The sequence below is a fragment of the Pseudophryne corroboree genome, chromosome 5, assembly GCF_028390025.1.
Source record: "Pseudophryne corroboree isolate aPseCor3 chromosome 5, aPseCor3.hap2, whole genome shotgun sequence".
Classification (NCBI taxonomy): Eukaryota; Metazoa; Chordata; class Amphibia; order Anura; family Myobatrachidae; genus Pseudophryne; species Pseudophryne corroboree.
Window position 1 is genome coordinate 807,189,820 of NC_086448.1, and position 20,418 is coordinate 807,210,237.

The window sequence follows — 20,418 nt, forward strand, 5'->3', positions numbered from 1 at the left end:
AAAAGACTGTGTCTTTTTCTGTTGATGTGAAGTAACCTGGGGTAAAAAGGTGGATTTTCCAGCCGTTGCCGTGGCCACCAGGTCTGTTAGACCAGCCCCAAATAACTCCTCCCCCTTATACGGCAATACTTCCATGTGCCGTTTGGAATCTGCGTCCCCTGACCACTGTCTGGTCCATAATGCTCTTCTGGCAGAGATGGACATTGCGCTTACTCTTGATGCCAGGGTACAAATATCCCTCTGCGCATCACGCATATATAGCAATGCATCCTTTAAATGTTCTATAGTTAACAGAATATTGTCCCTATCCAGGGTATCAATATTCTCAGTCAGGGAATCCGCCCATGCGATTCCAGCACTGCACATCCAGGCTGATGCGATTGCTGGTCGCAGTATAACACCAGTATGTGTGTATATACTTTTCAGGATATTTTCCAGCCTCCTATCAGCTGGTTCTTTGAGGGTGGCCGTATCAGGGGACGGTAACGCTACTTGTTTAGATAAACGTGTGAGCGCCTTATCTACCCTAGGGGGTGTTTCCCACCGTGCCCTAACCTCTGGCGGGAAAGGGTATAGTGCTAATAACTTATTAGAAATTAGCTGTTTTTTATCGGGAGAACCCCACGCTTTATCACACACCTCATTTATTTCCTCAGACTCAGGAAAAACTATTGGCAGTTTTTTCACACCCCACATAATACCCGCCTTTGAGGTATTTGTAGTGTCAGAAAGGTTCAATGCCTCTTTCATTGCCGTGATCATGTAACGTGTGGCCCTACTGGACATTACGTTTGTCTCGTCACCGTCGACACTAGATTCAGTATCTGTATCTGGATCCGTGTCGACCCACTGAGGTAGCGGCCGTTTTAGGGCCCCTGAGGGTGTCTGAGACGCCTGAACAGGCACTAATTGATTTGCCGGCTTTCTCATGTCGTCAACAGTTTTTTGTAAATTGCTGACATTATCACTTAATTGCTTAAACACAATCATCCAGTCAGGTGTCGACTCCCTAGGGGGTGACATCACTAACACAGGCAACTGCTCCGCCTCCACCTCATTTTCCTCCTCATACATGTCGACACACGCGTACCGACACACAGCACACACACCGGGAATGCTCTGATAGAGGACAGGACCCTACTTAGCCCTTTGGAGAGACAGAGGGAGAGTCTGCCAGCACACACCCAGCGCTATATATATACAGGGATAACCTTATATAAGTGTTAATCCCTTATAGCTGCTGTTAATCTAGTTATTTGCTGCCAAAATGCCCCCCCTTCTCTTTTTTACCCTGAATCAGATGCAGTACTGCAGGGGAGAATCAGGGAGCCGTCCTTCCAGCGGAGCTGTGAGGGAATAATGGCGCCAGTGTGCTGAGGAGATAGGCCCCGCCCCTTCACGACGTCCTTAACTCCCGCTTTTTTGTGTAAAATGGCAGGGGGAAAAATACATCCATATAGCCCTGGAGCTATATGTGATGTATTCCTTTTGCCAGCTAAGGTATATGTGTGTTATATTGCGTCTCAGGGCGCTCCCCCCCAGCGCCCTGCACCCTCAGTGACCGGAGTGTGAAGTGTGCTGAGAGCAATGGCGCACAGCTGCGGTGCTGTGCACTACCTTAGTCTTGAAGACAGGATGTCTTCTGCCGCCGCTTTCACCGGACCTTCGTCTCTTCTGGCTCTGTAAGGGGGACGGCGGCGCGGCTCCGGTGACCCATCCAGGCTGAACCTGTGATCGTCCCTCTGGAGCTAACGTCCAGTAGCCTAAGAAGCCCAATCCACTCTGCACTCAGGTGAGTTCGCTTCTTCTCCCCTTAGTCCCACGATGCAGTGAGCCTGTTGCCAGCAGGACTCACTGAAAATAAAAAAACCTAACTAAACTTTTATTCTAAGCAGCTCTGGAGAGCTACCTAGTTTGCACCCTTCTCGGCCGGGCACAAAAATCTAACTGGCTTGGAGGAGGGTCATAGGGGGAGGAGCCAGTGCACACCACCTGATATCTCAAGCTTTTATTTTGTGCCCTGTCTCCTGCGGAGCCGCTATTCCCCATGGTCCTTACGGAGTCCCAGCATCCACTTAGGACGTTAGAGAAATAGGGATAGCAATATGTGTGAGATACACAAAATAGAAATCACACAGCAGCTATTGGCACACACAGTCACATGTACGATGCAGAAATTACAAACAATAAAACTGCACTGGACTAGCAATACTAAGTATCTGTACCACTAAGTAAAGGTATATAGATATAACAATGCACAGTAAAGACTGGATGTATATCACAGGGTACTTGTACTAAATATCCCTGTAGTAATGCACTTGTTCTTAACACTGTCTAAGTGACATGTAGAATATTTAAGTGTCCTGTATATGCACAGCGCTGATGATGCAGGCGGCTTTATAGAGGAGACATTGCCCAGCAGTCCCAGAATCAGCTCAGCATGTGTGTAATGGCGCCCAAACGCTGACAGGGAGTGAGGGAGAGATGCAGCTCCAGGGCGGGAACATTTGCAGTAAATGGCGGCTGGGGGAGGGGCTACAGGTCAGAGCCTTATCCCCTTGCTGGACTTCACCACCGGGTACTGCGGGGCCTATTAAATTTGATTATGAGGTAATCCAACCTGTGCCCCTTGCCCTGGTGGTCTAGTGGGGTCCCTGTACAGCCAGTGTCCACGCCAGCACGCACGGACCATCTCCTAGAGACCGCGGCAGATCGTGGTTTTCAGCGGGTCCTGCCTGGGGGACCCTCTTACCTCCTCCCTGTAACACGGCCACGCGATCCTGGAGAGCAGCGGCAAATGTGTGTGCCTGAAGAGAAACGGGAGCCCTCCACTTAAGTACCCGGCAACCAGGGCGTGGGAGTATACATCGCCGCTGGGGGAGGTGAGGGAGCCACAGCACGATATGTCAGAATGACATATAGCACTTTTAAGTGCCTGTGCTGTGGGCCCTTGAAGTCTTCTGTCTTCTTAAAAAACTCTTTCAGGGCCGCACTTCAGTTCCTGTGCACGGAGGCGGGGTTATGGAGGAGGCGGCGCTGTGCATCTTGGGAACAGTCAAAGCTTTTAGCTTGGTGGTGCCTCGGATCAAGATCCAACTCCACACCCCCAAATGTTATTCCCTGTGGAACCCCAGTGCACCCCGCTGCAGAAAATTATATATCAGGTGCTAGAACAGCAGACAGAGGGGGGGCTCCCTCCCCCCAGCATCCCCCACACACTAAAAAGTTACCTGTAACCATACCTGTACATATCTGGTAATAGAATTTCAGAGAATTGGTCACACGTGTTTGCAAAGACATATTTAGCTGCTGAGCCACGCCAAGGCATCTCCGATATCAGCAGTCCTAACACTACATAATAGCAATGCCCACATGGGGCCATGTGACTTGTCTACAGTAAGGAGTAGCACCAGATATATAATTATCTCCTAGCATGATAGAGCAACTGCCAGTTTGTCTTACATCCAAGATACCCTGCTAGCCAGATGCGGGTGGTGTGTCAGCGATGGGGCCCAGTGCCATGCATGACACCACCTCTCACACAACACTCCCTACGACCCTGTCCAAATTTGACTTGGACTAATAAAATGGTGAATTGAATAACCAATTTCTTATATGGTATTTTACAAGAGCCCAGGACACTTGCAAATGGCCATCATGTTACAATTATAGAAAAAAAAAAAAAAAAAAGTTTTTTTTATTACAAACTCTCGTTTTACTGAAATATAAGAACAAGCAAAATAATTGTTTTTAATATAAAAACATGAAATATTCACACAGTTCTTGGGCTGTTCTATTACATAGTTCTCTGCGTGTCCTGTACTAAGGACTTCCCTCTGTTTCTTTTCCTCTTTCTCTTCTTCTGATCGGGGGCTGCAGACGCCGCCTGCGGCGCATTCTTCCTCTTCTTCTTCATGCAGCTTAGAGGGTTGGGACCACGGACGCCTCTCCGCTTCCGTCCCCTGCGCTCCGGAATCTGCGACACCCCCTGCTCATCCTTTAGCTGCTGGAGGTTCTGTTTCTGATGCTCGGGAACGAGCTGGCCGGCCTGCACAGCCTGGACATGGGCCAGGGATGTGGGAGAAGGCTTGTCCAGCACGATCGTGTTCTGAATGATAAACAACAGGGGCACTCCGGCTTGCTTCTTTACCTTGCTGGCCAGTTCTTGATCCTGGTGAAACAAACGCAAAGACAAAACAGTCACAAAAAGAAAAATGTATATGGAATGCAGTATTGTTTCCTGGATCCACTAATCCTCCAGATGTCCTAATGAGTTCTCCCCAGATAAAAACACCCAGGAATTATCACATATCCTGTTAAACAGGTACGTTGTGCTTTGCAGAGCCGGTATTACACAGGGGATTAAAGTGCGGTACTCTGATAACGGAACAATACACAGAGAGTGATCAGAGGAATAAATACAGAATTAGTCTAATTGATATCTCTGATTAGTTGCACTAATACCTCATTACCTTCATGGTTTGCATGATAATTTGTATACAATAGAAAAATAGAGGACATCAGGTACAGGCTGTTTCGAAGCCATTAATGTATGTCTGGTCAGGCTCCCTTATATACAGATTGATTAACCCCTGCACCGCCTCCAAACCTGAGCTAATTGTGTTCAACCAACGTTCTCTCCTCTCACTCCCTACTAGAAGCTCTGCAATTGGACTAGAACCTGCATCCCTCCGCTGAGGCTGTACCCACAAATTTTTGGGGGAGAAATTCAGCCCAGATTGCATTTCATATTATAAGTATGGGAAATGCAATCCAATTCCTAAAAGAAAAAGAAAAAAAAAAAGAGAAAGTGAATTAAATGGTCTGGAGCAGTTTTCCAAAAGCCCTTTAATACATTTAAGTGATACTAAAATGATGGTCTACATACAGCAAGGTCTAATTGGTTCTCTTATTGTGTGCAATAAGCGCAATATGGAGTTCCGGAACTGCATATCGCAACCATTACAGGTTCTCTCTCACACCCCTTCGAGGTGCTAAGTCTAAAGGAATAGGCAATTACATACGCAGTGGAAACATCATGCAGAACCGTATTGGCTTGTAAGGGTCACTTTGCAAAAGTTCTCCTGGACCTCCGACACTGTCTACACCACGGGTCACCTCTTCTCTGCCGACCTTTCACCCCAGTGGGCTTTGGGACTGATCTCTCCAAATAGTCTTATAGCTGCGGGCGACACACAGCTCTATCTCTCCTCCCCTTCTCAAATAGATCATATGATCAACTGTCTCGTTGCTTTTTCCCATGTGGATCCCCCCAATGTATCCTACATATCCAAAGCATATCTTCTCATCTTCCTCACCAGCCATGGCTACACAAATTCCTGTCTCCCATGCCCACTGCCTTCCTCTTTAGTCCTCATATGGTTCAAGTACATCCTGAACCAAGATTCAACCAATACTTAGTAAGTCTCTCATCAACTCCGGCCTCAACTACTTCAATCTCCTCCTATCTGCCATTCTGCTCACCCATCTGTCCCCGCTTCCGTAAGCGTGTCCGCGGATTGATCTTCTCCCCTCACTCCTATTTAGATGTAGGATTTCTTCTGCAAATCAACTTATAACTCATCTTCTAAACACATTAGAACTTGTAATATGTCCAAAGTGAAAAAGAACTGGTCAGTGCTCTAATAACAGTAACATCTGCAATCCTGTCCAAAGAGCATCATTTAAACAAGGTCCTGCCAGGACAATCAGCCACTACACCGCCATAAGAGCTGAATATAGCTGCAACATTAGGGGTCCTCTGATAGTTGTAACCCTTTTATAAAGAGTGTATGGGTGCCATGGACAACCAGGAGCCCATTCATGAAATTGCAGGAAGTCTGCCAGCCTTCAGCTATTGTCTCACGATCTTCATAAACAGTCAACTCAAAAACAGCATTAAGAGACAGATCGTGGACAGGACACTTCCAATTTATGGTCTTCTATATGAGGTGTAGGGTGGCCAATCTCTGGATCGGCGGGATCCTGGGATTTAGGCTTAAAATTGTCTGGGGATATCGGGATTAGAAAGCCCCCTTGTTTTTTCAAAGCCAGGCAGAGTTGAGCGTCCTCAGGAGGCTCAGACACTGCCCAGCTCACTCCTCCCAGCCCCCAGCTGTGTGCACTGTGCAGCGTGACGTGAAGTCAGAGGTCACGCTGTGCCCGGACCACACCTCACCACCCACTGCCTGCAGCAAGTGAACCCGCCCGCACTCCCAGAGGATGGCGAGTAGTTCTGTGGGCAGGGGGGATCCGGGAAGAGGGGGCTCACTGAAGATTTTCATTTTAAAATCTTCAACCCAATTCCGGGTATCCTGGGATTGATCACTGTTCAATCCAGATACCCGGGATCGAGAAAAAAGGCAGAGGATTGGCCTCCCTAATGAGGTGGGGTTTGCATTAATGTTGGAGGAGCTTCTCCAAAAGTGGGCAATTCTGGGTGAATTGGGCGGGGCTTATATTGTCCCAATGTAGGGACGTAAAGGGTTAATATCTTGCGGATGTTCGTTGTTTCTTGTTCCTTTTATTTGCAAGACGGCTGCTCTTTATTTGGGCAACACATCTGAACGTGACCTGTAGCACGCAGCGTTACAGGCCAGAGGAATTGGTACCGGAGCTTTCCAAGTGTAACAAAGAATGACAAGTCCCAAGAGTCGTAAATAACAAAAATAAGAAATCTGTTAAACAGATTAAAACCCGCTCTTAAAATACGTCAACAATTAAAACCTTCTTGGGCATTACATTCTTGGTAATCCATTTCAATGGAACATCAGATTGCTCAGAGACGGGAATTTTAGATTTGAAATGTAATCTAGGTAATTCCCTTACTGTGTATCAATCACACAACATAACATTTTACTTTGTAGATTGTCAAAGAATTTAAATCCACGAGGAGTTTATTTCCAGGCTGGATGTAGATGCCAACAGGTTTCATTCCTGGCGTTAGACACAATCCATCGATCAAGAGCGAGCTTAGAATAGGCGTGCGCAGGATGTCAGGGGATCTCCTGGAACTAGGTTTTAGTTATGATATTCCATCTAAATCTAAATTATCCTTTAACAGAAAAATAAAAAACCGCCTCTATATAGTCTGAAATTATTCCTGGCAAGGGGCACTGCGGGACAGCAGGTAAGAGGTGAGCTGGGTACACACTATAGATATCGTTCGTTCTAGTGACAAGAGATACCTGTAGTTCACCCCATCTGTTATCGATGTAATTTACAGACATATCAGATTGCCCCGGCAGCCCGTACCAGCTGGGCAGGAAAATTTAAAGGCTCGCCCACCTGTAACATCTGGCCTAACATATGGAGTGGCTGATTAGTCCGTGTGTATAGCTTAACTTGCCGGTTGCTTGGTTGGCAAAACGGCCTATTGGCCACTTCGTCTTTGTACTATGGAGCCATGATCCTCACATAAAAGTACACAAGAGACACTTAGCTCAACAGTCTTCTTTGCTTAATTGTATTTAGTGCTCGGGTGCTTTTTTTTTTAAATTATGTATTTGACCCCCTGCCCAGATCTCAGATACCGCAAAGCTTCTATTTATCCTGTCCATACCAAGCACAGATCCTGCCTCAAAATCTTTGTACACACTTCAGCGATGCGCCGACCCAGCGTTGTCATGTGATGATATATCACGATGACGTACAAACTCCACTGTATGTCGACGCAATATATTGGTACATGCTTAATGCAACTGAACTGCGAAAGGAGAGTTGCTCCATTGTAAATGCTTTAATACAGGTTGCTGATCTCTGCACTGAATGTAGCGCATTTGACACATCTCCCCATATAATCCTGGCTGAAATGGTCTCTGACCTTTCCTCTGTAATCAGACGACAAACTGGCATTATGTAGAATGTATAATGGGCACGTATAAAGGAAAACGCACAGGTAAGGGTAGACACACTGGGGCTGTGCGGCTGGTTTATGTGAATCACTCTCGTCTGCTCTTTTTGCCCGTAAAACTACAAGAACTGAAAACTCCAATTTTATTTCAAAAGACCAAATTAATGGTAAATTATAAAAACAGAGCTCTGACACCTATACTAAGCTAGGTAAAGTCCTGTCACATAGGAAGACAGAATTGGACTTGGCCCATCTAGTCTGCAGTAAGAGGATTATACATTCATCTTTCATATCACCATTAATATACAGAAAACCATAGAACTAAAAGGTTAGTGTAAGTGATCATTTGTGTTACTGCACATAGAACAAGTCTGAACACAGGTTTTATAATGAGGACTTGCAGCCTCCCAGGTATAGATTTGTGACGGTTTCAGGATGAGCAGTGATCAATGTGTCCTTTTAAATCTTACTCGGTAAACAGAGCTGGTCTTCCATAGATTACAAAGGTACAAATCCATACGCAGTCTGAGAGGTCGGACATAACCAGGAACGGTCTACCTTAAAGTGATCGCTAAGTAAACGCAAATTGCAGGACCGGACAGTGAGAAAATGTTTCCAACGTACAGCGTCTGCTGCGAGCAAATAAATAATATATCTATATATATATCTATCTTTTTTTTTTTTTTTTTTTACACCCCGGCACATTCCTGTAAATCAAGGGCCTATTGGATATTTATAAAATACTTCGGGTGCCATACAAAAATTCTCAACTTAAAAAAATTACCCTGCCCCTCAGTAGGTCTGCCCCTTAGAGGTACTGTGTGCGCGTGCTTCAAAAAAAATGGGTGTGGCCAATTAAAGTGGGACGTGATACATATATGCCCCCAATAGTGCAGTGCCAGGTATACAAATGCCCCCAACAGTGCCAGGTATACAAATGCCCCCAACAGTGCCCCCCACCCCACTGTGCTGCTCACCACTGCTGCTCCATCCGGCGGCGAGTCTCGGGTGTCAGGACAAGGAGGAGAGCGCGGCTATGTCGGGCGGCGGCGGCGTGTAGAACCTCAAACCTGCCGCCGGTTCGTGAGCCAATCAGAGCTCACGGGCCGGCAGCTCCTGATTGGCTCACGAACCGGCGACTGGTTTGAGATCTTACCTGCCGCCGGACATAGTAGCTGCGCTCTCCTCCCTGACAGCGGCGACACGCTGCCGCCGGACGGAGTGGCGGTATGTCTCACTGACACAAGCGGGTGGGCCGGAACCAACGGCTTTGCGGGCCTTATACGGCCCGCGGGCCGGAGGTACCCCACCCCTGTAGTAAATGGTAAGCTATAGAAATAACACACGGCTTATAGATCTGCACAGTCATATTTTATCCTTGCGCACTCTGACGCGTTTCATCATGGTGAATGTTTCTACCGTGGAGGTAAGTGGGCGGGTATCCGGACCAAATGTCAGCTGTTACCACGTCAACATGATTCAAACTGTTGACAAGCGTCACATCAACATCCTTGGAATGTCGGCAGGCTCACAATGTCGAAATCGGAACAGTCAGAGGAAGCCAATGATCAGGGAGAGGTGCTAACAGGAGGGTTAGGCTGTGGGGAAAGGTTAGAGCTGGGTGTAGTGGGGAAAATACTTACCAACCCCTGCCAAGACATCGCCGCCAGAAGAGATCCTCACGTCGCCACTGGGACCCGGAAAGCGCTGGAGCTGCCGCCAGGACAGGGTAAGACACTACTAGACCACTAGGGATCATCTGTCGACCATTCGTGATGTTGACATATCATACATGTGTGTCGACAGTTCTACCAGGTCATTGTGAATGTCAACATGGTAACTGTTGACCAATCATTCCCAACCCACGTGGGTCGGATCTATTTCTTGCAAACAAACTAACAACATACCATGCAACATGCACTAAAGAGGCAGATTCAATTTAGAGCGGCAGCTGCCAGAACAGAAACGGGCGCGTTTCGCCTCGGAAGGCAGATTCTGGGTGTAGTGGGGAAAATACTTACCAACCCCTGCCAAGACATCGCCGCCAGAAGAGATCCTCACGTCGCCACTGGGACCCGGAAATATATGGATGTGCAAGCAGAAATAAGCTACAGTAACTTCTGTGCAACTCTTAAGACAGCTCGCGCATAACATCTGTCCGTAAGACTTCAGCATGTCTTTCTCCAGGGCTGCGCTTCTCCTGGTCAACCAATCACAAATCAGGTCGAGTGCCGAGTCACTGGTAACCCACTACAGGAATAAATGGTTTCCTGATCACAGATACCTGGGTGGCGATGAAATAATGGTGAGCGTTGCCCTCGGCGACCATGGATAACAGACACGCCGAGCCACTGACAGGACTCTTGAAATGAGCGCAGTGCCGCACTTGAAATCTTTGGGCGATTAATTTGGCTCCAAACAGCTCTTTCCCCAGAGACTGCAGCTCCTTCAGGACACAGCTGGGGAGACATAATGAATAGTGTTAGATCATCTGGAACATGTGAACACAAATAGGTGTAAGAATCATACATGCAGCACACACATTGATGGCTATTAATCTTTCCTTATAGCAGCTTGAAAGCATTCCAATACTTAATTGCTGCAATCAACTCACGGTATAATAAGCAGTGAGGGCGCCTGTACACACTAGGGAAAGCGCATTTTATCTGGTTGCAGCTATAAGCCAGCAGCTACAATGCATCTCTGTAGCAGACTGTCGCTCACTGGGGTACAGTGCTACCATGCCAGGCGCACAACTGCCCTGTATTAAGCACCACTGACCGCCTGGCACACAGCTATACGGTACTATAGCACCACTGACCGCCTGGCACACAGCTATACAGTACTATAGCACCACTGACCGCCTGGCACACAGCTATACGGTACTATAGCACCACTGACCGCCTGGCACACAGCTATACGGTACTATAGCACCACTGACCGCCTGGCACACAGCTATACGGTACTACAGCGCCACTGACTGCCCTGTGCACAGCTGTACAGTACTAGTGTTCACTCTAGGAGTGAAAAGGGGCAGGGCGCCTGACTCCGGGGGCACATGTGTGCGCGCGCGGCCACGCCTCCGTCATTTTAGGGGGCGGTGCGGACCACAGACGCTACTATAGAGAGCGTCTGTGGCCGGCGACGTCACTGTTGGGGGCGTGCCCAGCACCTCCGTCGGTGCTGGGCTTCCCCAGCCCTCTCCCAATGCGTGAATGGATGCCGCGCGCATGCGCACGGCATCTATACACGCCGGGAGGGCAGGGAGCGGGCGGCTGTTCTAGCAGGGCGCCGCAAAAGGGGCAGGGCGGGTTTTGCCTGTTAAAAAACGGGCAGGGCGCGGCGCCCTGCTAAAACAGCCTAGAGTGAACACTACAGTACTATAGCACCACTGACCACCTGGCACACAACTATACGGTACTATAGCACCACTGACCGCCTGGAACACAGCTATATGGTACTATAACACCACTGACCACCTGGCACACAGCTATACGGTACTATAGCACCACTGACCGCCTGGAACACAGCTATATGGTACTATAACACCACTGACCACCTGGCACACAGCTATACGGTACTATAGCACCACTGACCGCCTGGAACACAGCTATATGGTACTATAGCACCACTGACCACCTGGCACACAGCTATACGGTACTATAGCACCACTGACCGCCTGGAACACAGCTATATGGTACTATAACACCACTGACCGCCTGGCACACAGCTATACGGTACTATAGCGCCACTGACCACCTGGCACACAGCTATACGGTACTACAGCACCACTGACCGCCTGGCACACAGCTATACGGTACTACAGCACCACTGACCGCCTGGCACACAGCTATACGGTACTACAGCACCACTGACCGCCTGGCACACAGCTATACGGTACTACAGCACCACTGACCGCCTGGCACACAGCTATACAGTACTACAGCACCACTGACCGCCTGGCACACAGCACTATAGCACCACTGACCGCCTGGCACACAGCTATACGGTACTATAGCACCACTGACCACCTGGCACACAGCTATACGGTACTACAGCGCCACTGACCACCTGGCACACAGCTATACGGTACTGTAGCACCACTGACCGCCTGGCACACAGCTATACGGTACTATAGCACCACTGACCGCCTGGCACACAGCTATACGGTACTACAGCACCACTGACTGGCTAGCACACAGCTATACGGTACTATAGCACCACTGACCGCCTGGAACACAGCTATACGGTACTATAGCACCACTGACCGCCTGGAACACAGCTATACGGTACTATAGCACCACTGACCGCCTGGAACACAGCTATATGGTACTATAACAACACTGACCACCTGGCACACAGCTATACGGTACTATAGCGCCACTGACCACCTGGCACACAGCTATACGGTACTATAGCGCCACTGACCACCTGGCACACAGCTATACGGTACTATAGCGCCACTGACCGCCTGGCACACAGCTATACGGTACTACAGCACCACTGACTGGCTAGCACACAGCTATACGGTACTATAGCACCACTGACCGCCTGGAACACAGCTATACGGTACTATAGCACCACTGACCGCCTGGAACACAGCTATACGGTACTATAGCACCACTGACCGCCTGGAACACAGCTATATGGTACTATAACAACACTGACCACCTGGCACACAGCTATACGGTACTATAGCGCCACTGACCACCTGGCACACAGCTATACGGTACTATAGCGCCACTGACCACCTGGCACACAGCTATACGGTACTATAGCGCCACTGACCACCTGGCACACAGCTATACGGTACTATAGCACCACTGACCACCTGGAACACAGCTATACGGTACTATAGCACCACTGACCACCTGGAACACAGCTATACAGTACTATAGCGCCACTGACCACCTGGAACACAGCTATACGGTACTATAGCACCACTGACCACCTGGAACACAGCTATACAGTACTATAGCACCACTGACCACCTGGAACACAGCTATACGGTACTATAGCACCACTGACCACCTGGAACACAGCTATACGGTACTATAGCACCACTGACCGCCTGGAACACAGCTATATGGTACTATAACAACACTGACCACCTGGCACACAGCTATACGGTACTATAGCGCCACTGACCACCTGGCACACAGCTATACGGTACTATAGCGCCACTGACCACCTGGCACACAGCTATACGGTACTATAGCGCCACTGACCACCTGGCACACAGCTATACGGTACTATAGCACCACTGACCACCTGGAACACAGCTATACGGTACTATAGCACCACTGACCACCTGGAACACAGCTATACAGTACTATAGCGCCACTGACCACCTGGAACACAGCTATACGGTACTATAGCACCACTGACCACCTGGAACACAGCTATACAGTACTATAGCACCACTGACCACCTGGCACACAGCTATACGGTACTATAGCACCACTGACCACCTGGAACACAGCTATACAGTACTATAGCGCCACTGACCACCTGGCACACAGCTATACGGTACTATAGCGCCACTGACCACCTGGAACACAGCTATACGGTACTATAGCACCACTGACCACCTGGAACACAGCTATACAGTACTATAGCGCCACTGACCACCTGGAACACAGCTATACGGTACTATAGCACCACTGACCACCTGGAACACAGCTATACAGTACTATAGCACCACTGACCACCTGGCACACAGCTATACGGTACTATAGCGCCACTGACCGCCTGGCACACAGCTATACAGTACTATAGCACCACTGACCACCTGGAACACAGCTATACGGTACTATAGCACCACTGACCACCTGGAACACAGCTATACGGTACTATAGCACCACTGACCGCCTGGAACACAGCTATATGGTACTATAACAACACTGACCACCTGGCACACAGCTATACGGTACTATAGCGCCACTGACCACCTGGCACACAGCTATACGGTACTATAGCGCCACTGACCACCTGGCACACAGCTATACGGTACTATAGCGCCACTGACCACCTGGCACACAGCTATACGGTACTGTAGCACCACTGACTGCCCTGTGCACAGTACTACAGCGCCACTGACTGGCTAGCACACAACTGTCAAAAACTAGGGCACCACTCATGGACTGGAGCACAGCTCTCAACTGGCCAGCGCAGGTACAATGGCGCCACTCACTGGCCAGAGCAGGTACAACAGGCACTCACTGGCCGACACCGGTACTGTAACAGCTCGTGCAGGCACTATTGCGCTGCATACAGGTATTACAGCACCACTCACTGGCCAGTGCAGGTACGGTACTAAAGCGCTGCACAGTGGCAAGTACAATAGGGCACTCACTGGCTGGTGCAGGTAATATAGTGCACTCACTGGCTGGTGCAGGTACTATGGCGGCTGGTGCATGTACTATAACACCACACAGTTGCCAGTGCAGCAGTGGTTGGTGCAGGTACAATATTACTGCACAGTGACAGGCGCAGGAACTATAGCAGCTGGTGCAGGTACTATAGTGCACTCACTGGCTGGTGCAGATACTATGGCGGCTGGTGCAAGTACTATAGTGCACTCACTGGCTGGTGCAGATACTATGGCGGCTGGTGCAAGTACTATAGTGCACTCACTGGCTGGTGCAGATACTATGGCGGCTGGTGCAAGTACTATAGTGCACTCACTGGCTGGTGCAGATACTATGGCAGCTGGTGCAAGTACTATAGTGCACTCACTGGCTGGTGCAGATACTATGGCGGCTGGTGCAAGTACTATAGTGCACTCACTGGCTGGTGCAGATACTATGGCGGCTGGTGCAAGTACTATAGTGCACTCACTGGCTGGTGCAGATACTATGGCGGCTGGTGCAAGTACTATAGTGCACTCACTGGCTGGTGCAGATACTATGGCGGCTGGTGCAAGTACTATAGTGCACTCACTGGCTGGTGCAGATACTATGGCAGCTGGTGCAAGTACTATAGTGCACTCACTGGCTGGTGCAGATACTATGGCGGCTGGTGCAAGTACTATAGTGCACTCACTGGCTGGTGCAGATACTATGGCGGCTGGTGCAAGTACTATAGTGCACTCACTGGCTGGTGCAGATACTATGGCAGCTGGTGCAAGTACTATAGTGCACTCACTGGCTGGTGCAGATACTATGGCGGCTGGTGCAAGTACTATAGTGCACTCACTGGCTGGTGCAGATACTATGGCGGCTGGTGCAAGTACTATAGTGCACTCACTGGCTGGTGCAGATACTATGGCGGCTGGTGCAAGTACTATAGTGCACTCACTGGCTGGTGCAGATACTATGGCGGCTGGTGCAAGTACTATAGTGCACTCACTGGCTGGTGCAGATACTATGGCAGCTGGTGCAAGTACTATAGTGCACTCACTGGCTGGTGCAGATACTATGGCGGCTGGTGCAAGTACTATAGTGCACTCACTGGCTGGTGCAGATACTATGGCGGCTGGTGCAAGTACTATAGTGCACTCACTGGCTGGTGCAGATACTATGGCAGCTGGTGCAAGTACTATAGTGCACTCACTGGCTGGTGCAGATACTATGGCGGCTGGTGCAAGTACTATAGTGCACTCACTGGCTGGTGCAGGTACTATGGCAGCTGGCGCAGATACTATGGTGCCACACAGTGGCCGGTGCAGGTACTATGGTACACTCACTGGCTGATGCAAGTACAATAGTGCACTCACTGGCTGGTGCAAGTACAATAGTGCACTCACTGGCTGGTGCAAGTACAATAGTGCACTCACTTACTGGTGCAAGTACAATAGTGCACTCACTGGCTGGTGCAAGTACAATAGTGCACTCACTGGCTGGTGCAAGTACAATAGTGCACTCACTGGCTGGTGCAAGTACAATAGTGCACTCACTGGCTGGTGCAAGTACAATAGTGCACTCACTGGCTGGTGCAAGTACAATAGCGCACTCACTGGCTGGTGCAAGTACAATAGTGCACTCACTGGCTGGTGCAAGTACAATAGCGCACTCACTTACTGGTGCAAGTACAATAGCGCACTCACTTACTGGTGCAAGTACAATAGTGCACTCACTGGCTGGTGCAAGTACAATAGCGCACTCACTTACTGGTGCAAGTACAATAGTGCACTCACTGGCTGGTGCAAGTACAATAGCGCACTCACTTACTGGTGCAAGTACAATAGCGCACTCACTTACTGGTGCAAGTACAATAGCGCACTCACTTACTGGTGCAAGTACAATAGTGCACTCACTGGCTGGTGCAAGTACAATAGCGCACTCACTTACTGGTGCAAGTACAATAGCGCACTCACTTACTGGTGCAAGTACAATAGCGCACTCACTTACTGGTGCAAGTACAATAGCGCACTCACTGGCTGGTGCAGGTACTATTGCGCCGCACAGTGGCTGGTGCAGGTAATATAGTGCACTCACTGGCTGGTGCAGGTACTATGGCGCCGCACAGTGGCTGGTGCAGGTAATATAGTGCACTCACTGGCTGGTGCAGATACTATGGCGGCTGGTGCAAGTACTATAGTGCACTCACTGGCTGGTGCAGGTACTAGGGCGCCGCAGTGGCCGGTGCAGGTACTATAGCCTCCGCACAGTGGCTGATGCAAGTACTATAGTGCACTCACTGGCTGGTGCAGGTACTATGGCAGCTGGCGCAGATACTATGGTGCCACACAGTGGCCGGTGCAGGTACTATGGTACACTCACTGGCTGATGCAAGTACAATAGTGCACTCACTGGCTGGTGCAAGTACAATAGTGCACTCACTGGCTGGTGCAAGTACAATAGTGCACTCACTTACTGGTGCAAGTACAATAGTGCACTCACTGGCTGGTGCAAGTACAATAGTGCACTCACTGGCTGGTGCAAGTACAATAGTGCACTCACTGGCTGGTGCAAGTACAATAGTGCACTCACTGGCTGGTGCAAGTACAATAGTGCACTCACTGGCTGGTGCAAGTACAATAGTGCACTCACTGGCTGGTGCAAGTACAATAGTGCACTCACTGGCTGGTGCAAGTACAATAGCGCACTCACTGGCTGGTGCAAGTACAATAGTGCACTCACTGGCTGGTGCAAGTACAATAGCGCACTCACTTACTGGTGCAAGTACAATAGCGCACTCACTTACTGGTGCAAGTACAATAGTGCACTCACTGGCTGGTGCAAGTACAATAGCGCACTCACTTACTGGTGCAAGTACAATAGTGCACTCACTGGCTGGTGCAAGTACAATAGCGCACTCACTTACTGGTGCAAGTACAATAGCGCACTCACTTACTGGTGCAAGTACAATAGCGCACTCACTTACTGGTGCAAGTACAATAGTGCACTCACTGGCTGGTGCAAGTACAATAGCGCACTCACTTACTGGTGCAAGTACAATAGCGCACTCACTTACTGGTGCAAGTACAATAGCGCACTCACTTACTGGTGCAAGTACAATAGCGCACTCACTGGCTGGTGCAGGTACTATTGCGCCGCACAGTGGCTGGTGCAGGTAATATAGTGCACTCACTGGCTGGTGCAGGTACTATGGCGCCGCACAGTGGCTGGTGCAGGTAATATAGTGCACTCACTGGCTGGTGCAGATACTATGGCGGCTGGTGCAAGTACTATAGTGCACTCACTGGCTGGTGCAGGTACTAGGGCGCCGCAGTGGCCGGTGCAGGTACTATAGTGCACTCACTGGCTGGTGCAGGTACTATGGCAGCTGGCGCAGATACTATGGTGCCACACAGTGGCTGGTGCAGGTACTATGGTACACTCACTGGCTGGTGCAAGTACAATAGTGCACTCACTGGCTGGTGCAGGTACTATGGCGCCGCACAGTGGCTGGTGCAGGTAATATAGTGCACTCACGGGCTGGTGCAGGTACTATGGCGCCGCACAGTGGCTGGTGCAGGTAATATAGTGCACTCACTGGCTGGTGCAGGTACTATGGCGCCGCACAGTGGCTGGTACAGGTAATATAGTGCACTCACTGGCTGGTGCAGGTACTATGGCGGCTGGCACAGATACTATAGCGCCGCACAGTGGCCGACGCAGGTACAGCAGCACTCACTTGCTGGTGCAGAGCTGCACGTCCCCCGTGAAGTACTTGGGCAGCTGCTCCTTGATCTGGATCTTGTTCTTCAGCGCCGCCTGGCAGAAGGTCCCGTCCAGCAGCACCTGGTACGGCTCCCGGAAGCGGAAGTTGTTCCGGTAGAAGCTCAGGTGCTTCTTCACGTGCTTCTGCCGGGTGATCTTCATGGCGGGTCACCGGGGAGACTCTCCACGCGCGTTACACCCGGATACAGGGCACCCCCACCACGTGTGTGCGGCGCTCTCCTGCCCCGGAACTGCGTCACCCGTCCTCCCCGCAAGTGTCTAGTTCCCCTTCCGTAAATGTTAGCCGGTGACATCACAGGCCATGTGACCAGACCATTTGACGGTCCGATTTAGTATGAGCCTTCTATTTCCTCTTCTGTTTATGTACGTTTTTACATACGGAAGGGGAACTAGACACTTTCAAAGTGGAGACTAGATCCCCCTCTGTTTCAGTAACTGAAGAGGAACTAGATTATTTATTATAAACCCTCTATTTCCCCTTCTGTTTATGTAAATTTTTGTTCCCCGCTGTTCAGATAGGTTATTTGTTTTTGTCTATGCACCAATGGACGCTCGCCACGCTTGAGGCTCGGTGTCTCGCTCCGCTTCGCTCGCCACAGGTTACTATTCCAAATAGTTTGTGACATGTCTTATGGGAAAGGTCCTCTCCACGAAGGGAAACTAGATGCTACCCTGTTGAAAAACGGACCGTCAAATGGTCTGGTCACATGGCCTGTGATGTCACCGGCTAACATTTACGGAAGGGGAACTAGACACTTCCGTGTCTAGTTCCCCTTCCGTATGTAAAAACGTACATAAACAGAAGAGGAAATAGAAGGCTCATACTAAATAGTCTAGTTCCTCTTCAGTTACTGAAACAGAGGGGGATCTAGTCTCTACCCTCCTCGCAGCGCTCTCCTCCTGCCCCGGAACTGCGTCACCCGTCCTCGCAGCTGTCGCTAGGAGACGGCCCGCGGGTCGGAGCCAGCGTGGTCACATGACAATCAATGCTGCAGCTGGTGACGCCATCAGCAGCAACACTGACTGAGGCATGTCATGCAGAGTAGTAGTGTTGTTATTATTATTATTTTCCTTTATTTATATGGCGCCACAAGGGTTCCGCAGCGCCCAATTACAGAGTACATATGCACATAATCTAAACAGGAAAATTGTGACTTACAGTTGAAGACAATATAGGACAAGTACAGGGTAACTAAGCATAACTACACCATACTTGCCTACCCTCCCGGAATGGCCGGGAGGCTCCCGAAAATCGGGTGACCCTCCCGGCCCCCCGGAAAGGTGGGCAAGCCTCCCGCTTTCCCCCTCGTCCGCCCGCAGCAGAGAACAAGTGGGCGGCCCGAGGTGGTCAGATGACGAGATTCGCGCTGAATCGCGTCATCGTAGCTCCGCCCCCGCTATGCAGCGCCTCCATGACGCAACCCGCATGAAACGCCCCCGGACCGCCCATCCTGCTGCCGGCCACGCCTCCGTACCGCCCGTCCTGCTGCCGGCCACGCCCCCATACACCTACAATGCTGCCTCCTCCCGGAGGAGGAGGCAGCAAAGTAGGTAAGTATGAACTACACCAGTAGACAACACTGAGATAAGTATCAGGGTGGAGGAGAACTGCAGGATTTGGTGCAGTTGAGGATTATTATAGTAAGAAAAGGATAATCACGTGAGGGAAGAGGGCCCTACTCGTGAGAGCTTACATTCTAAAAGGGAGGGGCAGACAGACAGGGCAGATGGGGTAGACCGAGCGTGGGACAGAGGGTTAGGATGAGATTTGGCTGGGTTTGGTGAAGAAGAGGGTCTGAAGAGCCCGTTTGAAATTTTGTAGAGAGGTGGAGAGTCTGAGCGGGAGAGGTAGAGAATTCCAGAGAAAGGGAGCAGCACGTGAAAAATCTTGGAGGTACTGTAGGAGTGGGAGGAAGTAATCAGTCAGCAGGAGAGTCAGTGTGCATTTGCAGAGCGAAGAGGACGGGTGGGAGAGTAAAGGCAGATAAGGTCAGATGGGAGAGGAGTGAGTGAGGGCTTTGTAAGTGAGTGTGAGAAGCTTGAATTGGATTCTGAAAGGGAAGGGAAGCCAGTGAAGGGCCTGTAGGAGAGGGGAGGTGGACGTAGTGTGTTTGGTGAGGAAGATGAGCCGGGCTGCAGCATTGAGGATAGATTGGAGTGGAGAGAGGTAATTGTCAGGGAGGCCAGTCAGGAGGAGATTACAATAATCCAGTCTGGAAATAATCAGTGAGTGGATAATGGTTTTAGTGGCATCCTGGGTGAGAAAGGGTCTGATCCTGGAAATGTTTTTGAGATGAAAATGACAGGTTGGTGAGAGGTGCTGAATGTGTGGTTTGAAGGAGAGGGAGGAGTCAGGGATTACGCCAAGACAGCGCACTTGGGGGCTAGAGGATATAGTCATGCCATCAATGGATAATGAGATTGTGGGAGGTGAGGTTG

At 49.9% G+C, this 20,418-nt stretch overlaps 1 protein-coding gene across 1 annotated transcript; it reads right to left on the reverse strand.

Annotated features, from left to right (window-relative positions):
* Nucleotides 1-3,691: 3,691 nt before the first annotated feature.
* UTP23 (UTP23 small subunit processome component) lies at nucleotides 3,692-18,303 on the reverse strand. The gene is made up of 3 exons (XM_063924480.1): nucleotides 17,933-18,303; nucleotides 10,137-10,311; nucleotides 3,692-4,171 (listed from the first exon to the last, which is right to left on the reverse strand). Exons 1-3 carry the CDS (start codon nucleotides 18,118-18,120, stop codon nucleotides 3,797-3,799), a joined length of 738 nt encoding a protein of 245 aa, XP_063780550.1. The 5' UTR covers nucleotides 18,121-18,303; the 3' UTR covers nucleotides 3,692-3,796.
* Nucleotides 18,304-20,418: the final 2,115 nt, after the last annotated feature.

What these genes read in the sequence shown, in the direction of transcription:
- UTP23 (XM_063924480.1), bottom strand. Translation starts at nt 18,120, where the DNA reads ATGAAGATCACCCGGCAGAAGCACGTGAAGAAGCACCTGAGCTTCTAC. An exon ending in GTGCAGCTCTGCACCAGCAA is followed by an intron (nt 10,312 to 17,932) that starts GTGAGTGCTGCT and finishes ATGTCTCCCCAG; the next exon opens with CTGTGTCCTGAAGGAGCTGC. An exon ending in ATTATTTCATCGCCACCCAG is followed by an intron (nt 4,172 to 10,136) that starts GTATCTGTGATC and finishes TTGTTTCACCAG; the next exon opens with GATCAAGAACTGGCCAGCAA.